The sequence below is a fragment of the Pempheris klunzingeri genome, chromosome 19 (genome assembly GCF_042242105.1).
Source record: "Pempheris klunzingeri isolate RE-2024b chromosome 19, fPemKlu1.hap1, whole genome shotgun sequence".
In the NCBI taxonomy this organism is placed as follows: Eukaryota; Metazoa; Chordata; class Actinopteri; order Acropomatiformes; family Pempheridae; genus Pempheris; species Pempheris klunzingeri.
The window spans coordinates 10,189,211-10,192,945 of record NC_092030.1 but is presented as its reverse complement, the minus strand read 5'-3'; the positions used below and the strand labels follow the sequence as shown (position 1 = coordinate 10,192,945).

The window sequence follows — 3,735 nt, the reverse complement described above, 5'->3', positions numbered from 1 at the left end:
CATTTTTAGTTAAAAATATTACAATAGTTGCATTTGAAATGTAATGGCCAGATTTCGGTAATTAATGAATTAATTCATTAGGAATAACAGAAAAGATTTTGAAACACATGTATATCGGTAAATGAAGCTGTAGTGCCTGTATTATCTCATATCTGTGTTTTGCGGGTCAACTGGTAGGGGGCAGCAGAGACCATCAGATGCATCCTCTCAGCCGGATTTATCAACAGGAAGAAGAACAAGCAGGAAACGTCTGCAAACAATAGCAGTCAGAAATGGTAAGAAAGATAAACGTATTAAACCCCCAAATTAGAGGCAGCTATTAGAAGCAGAAACTGTAACATAGCAGACTAACTTCAGACAGTTTGACTCGATAATGAATCTACGCCGGTCACGCATAGTTGCGGGTAACTGTAGCTACCGTCAATCTTCATGGTCACGTTAGAAACAAATCCACGTCATTCTACTTTTCCACGTAGTACTTTCGTACTCGTCCACGTTCCGGTGTACTCCGTCTTACAGCGTAGTGACTTGGAAACGTACAAAACACGTTAGTAGATGTTGCAGACCTTCACGATGCTCTCAACTCCTCAATGGGTCATCCCCCCATGTGGTGCTGCTGCAACTGTTTAAATGCTTACACGAGCTTTCTACGCCACATCTACAGAGGGGCATCGTCAAATATAAAATATTATAAATATAACAAAATGTAGGAATATATAAAAAAGTAATATATCATTGTTAGCTGTTGGCAGACCTTAACGAATGAGAGCTATGCTGCCATCGCAGCTGGACAGCATTTCTAAGCTCCTTTCCCAGTAAAACAGAGGAGCATTGAACTGGAATTACTATTATTGCTTTAAGTGGGATTAACTTGTTTTAATGGGAGTCTTTTAGATGTACAATTATCCATATACAATGGGTAAGTGGTGCCAGTAAACAGAGTTTGAACCCCTCAGCTCCATTACCTGTACTCTTCAGACGTAAGCAGATAAATGAGCAAAATAGTACTTTCTTGGAACCACTTACTACTCCTCTCGTGCTATTTCAGAGAGACAAAATGTACACAGAAATGATTAGTTAGGTTATTAAAGAATACATTTGGCATTTGTAAATTTCGTCACGTATTTTGCATTGAAGATGACTTAACTGGTTCCTCTCCTCTGTCAGCAGCAGAGGACAGGTGGCAAACAATGAGTTACAATGGCTGTAATATAATCCGTTGGGGCAATTGTGCCAAATCAAAGCACATCCACTACAAGTGCCTGTTTTTGCCACTGACAGGCTCAGATTGTTCCCTACAGAGCCTGTAAGAACCCTTTTTGTTTAACCAAAGACAGCCATTATATCACTTCGTTCAAAGGCACTAGACTCAGCAGACAAAAACAGCCATTGCAGCATTTACACACCAGTGACTTGCACTGGTCTGTAAATGCGCTTTGAGTAGTGGAAAGGTGTCATACAAATACAGACCAGTTACCATACCAAGTCTGGACATTATAACCACTGTTGCTTTGATTTTTTTTTTGTGCAAAACTACATTATATTGAGTATTCTTTTGAGTCAAAACCATATACTGTACTGTGCAAAGGTTTCAGGCAGGTGTGAAGAAATGCTGTAAAGTAAGGCAAAGGGTGGTCACACCAAGTATTGATTTGATTTAGATTTTTCTTCTGTTCGCTCACTTTGCATTTTGTAAATCCATAAAAATAAGTAATTGAATCTTAGATTTTGTATACTACACTGTACATAGACTGTATGCTGCTAGTAGCATAGATGGTGTCAAATAATTAGATTTTAGTCATGCATGAAGCATGTAACTACACTTAAGCGCTGTCTGCTTAGTTGGTGTGTCTCTTTTTTTCAGGCTACAGGAGTGGATCAAGCAGTTGGCATGAGTCTTGTTGTTTTCAGCTTCCAGCTGTTTACATACTACTCTGTTTGGGTCATCATCCTGGTAGGTTCTCTTTGTGTCCCTGAAATCCAAATTAGAGACTTTAATTTTAACATAAGGCTTGTTTCAGCTAAAGACGAGTGGAGGAGACTGTTGCTTAAAGTTGCATATTTTACACTGTCAAAATAATTGATTTGCATTTTGTCAAAATAAGTATCAGAATTACCGAAAGTGAATATTCTTTTACTCCTGCACAGATTTTCTAAAATGAAACCACCTGTATGCTTCTGCTGTGTCACAAAATAATCATTATACGCAACATTACATGTTTTTACATTAGGACATGCTAGAAGGAATTTCAGTCATTTGTTTGAGAAAGCCTTTTAAATTAAATATAAAATGTGGTATTTTGTCCTATTCTAGCCTTTTGTGGATAATGACCATGTACTTCACAAGTATTTTCTTCCTCGGGAGTACTCCGTCATTTTGCCTGGCATTGCAGCAGTAATACTGCTCCTCTTTGTAGGTGAGTAGACACTCAAGTATTCTCATCAAATATGGACTCCAATCACAACCCGTTTAAATCCTTGACACACCATTCTTATCTTCTCACAGGGGCCTTCACAGCAGTTATCATGTGGAAGAATCGCAAGCCAAAGAAAGTGGACTGATCTCACGATGTTAGAGTGACTGTGGATTGAAGTATGTGAGAATAGGCTGGATGCTTGGCCCTCTCTGGTGGCCCTACAAACAAAGTCATACTTCCATTTTCTAATAATGGAGCCTGAGCAGCTGATATTCAGATTTACAAAGTTATAAAAAAAGAAAGTCTTAGGAGATTGAATTTATATTTTTGTTCTAATTTCAGTTCAGTTACGAGTTGATAAGTAGAAATCAGCTACTGTGTTTTAAAGCCACTATGTCGGATGTGAAAACCCTGATGGTTTATGTCAGCTCATTAACTGAAGGGATATCAATTTCATATTTAATAGACCAACATGCTTAAAATTGCCCTCCACTCTGGAATCTGGTAGATAATTCCTCAGACCAACTACTGCAGGGAGAACTGCTGTCTTGGAGGCACCTCAATGGATGATGTTACTTCAACCTGTTCAGATACCATACTGGCCCAAATAAGAGGACCTTGATTATAAGAAAATAAGAAATATTAAAAATATATTAAAAATATTAAGATTGTGGGTCAATTTTGCAAGATGTGTACATTGAAAGAATGTTGTCTCTGGCAGGTAATATCACATCTGACCCCTCTCATTTTATTTGAAGAATATCACCTTTTGCCATCAAACAGAAGGTTTTGAGTCCCACATGCTGAGGTCAGACTGCAGAGCACTTTGGTGTGATAGACTGAAGAACAGAGTTTGGGTTCTTAGTAGGCCTTAGTGATCCTGTGGGGACTAAGCAGAGTGTAAAATGTCACAGTTCAGAAGACCCAAACACAGAGTCACAGGGCGTGAGCAGGAGTAAGGAAACACTGGTTTTAAGTATTTAGGCAGGTTAATGTACAGTTTGTTCCAGAAGTCAAAACTGAATATCCAGACAACCAGACTGAAGGTATAAAGATGTGAGGCAGAGACACAAATAAGGTAAACACCCACAGCCTGCAGACAAAGAATCTCTAATGTATTTGTTCATACCCTCCATTTCAGGGGATGTCAGAGAGTGCAGCTTACCCTTAGCTGGTCATTCCAGGCAGCAGATCAATGGCACAGTCATATGGCTGGTGTGCTGATAGGTTAACAGACAATACAAATGGAGTGCTAGTGGGTGGAGAAGGTGTGCTGGCATGAAAAGCTGGCAGCACCTGCCACTTGAGGATGAGCAGA

General features: G+C 39.2%; 1 protein-coding gene across 2 annotated transcripts; it reads left to right on the top strand.

Moving 5' to 3' along the window:
* Window positions 1–210: 210 nt before the first annotated feature.
* Window positions 211–3,129, top strand: dpm2 (dolichyl-phosphate mannosyltransferase subunit 2, regulatory). Of its 2 annotated transcripts, XM_070850870.1 has the most exons (5): window positions 211–275; window positions 1,865–1,954; window positions 2,315–2,417; window positions 2,507–2,593; window positions 2,926–3,129. In XM_070850870.1, the coding sequence occupies exons 1-4, from the start codon at window positions 273–275 to the stop codon at window positions 2,560–2,562; spliced, it is 252 nt and encodes an 83-aa protein (XP_070706971.1). In that variant the 5' UTR covers window positions 211–272; the 3' UTR covers window positions 2,563–2,593; window positions 2,926–3,129. The 2 variants fall into 2 exon arrangements, with proteins under 2 accessions (XP_070706971.1, XP_070706970.1); XM_070850869.1 differs by having other exon boundaries at window positions 2,507–3,129.
* Window positions 3,130–3,735: the final 606 nt, after the last annotated feature.

Coding starts and splice junctions, on each gene's coding strand:
- dpm2 (XM_070850870.1), top strand. Junction 1,955..2,314: donor CTGTTTGGGTCATCATCCTG/GTAGGTTCTCTT, acceptor GTCCTATTCTAG/CCTTTTGTGGATAATGACCA. Junction 2,418..2,506: donor AATACTGCTCCTCTTTGTAG/GTGAGTAGACAC, acceptor ATCTTCTCACAG/GGGCCTTCACAGCAGTTATC.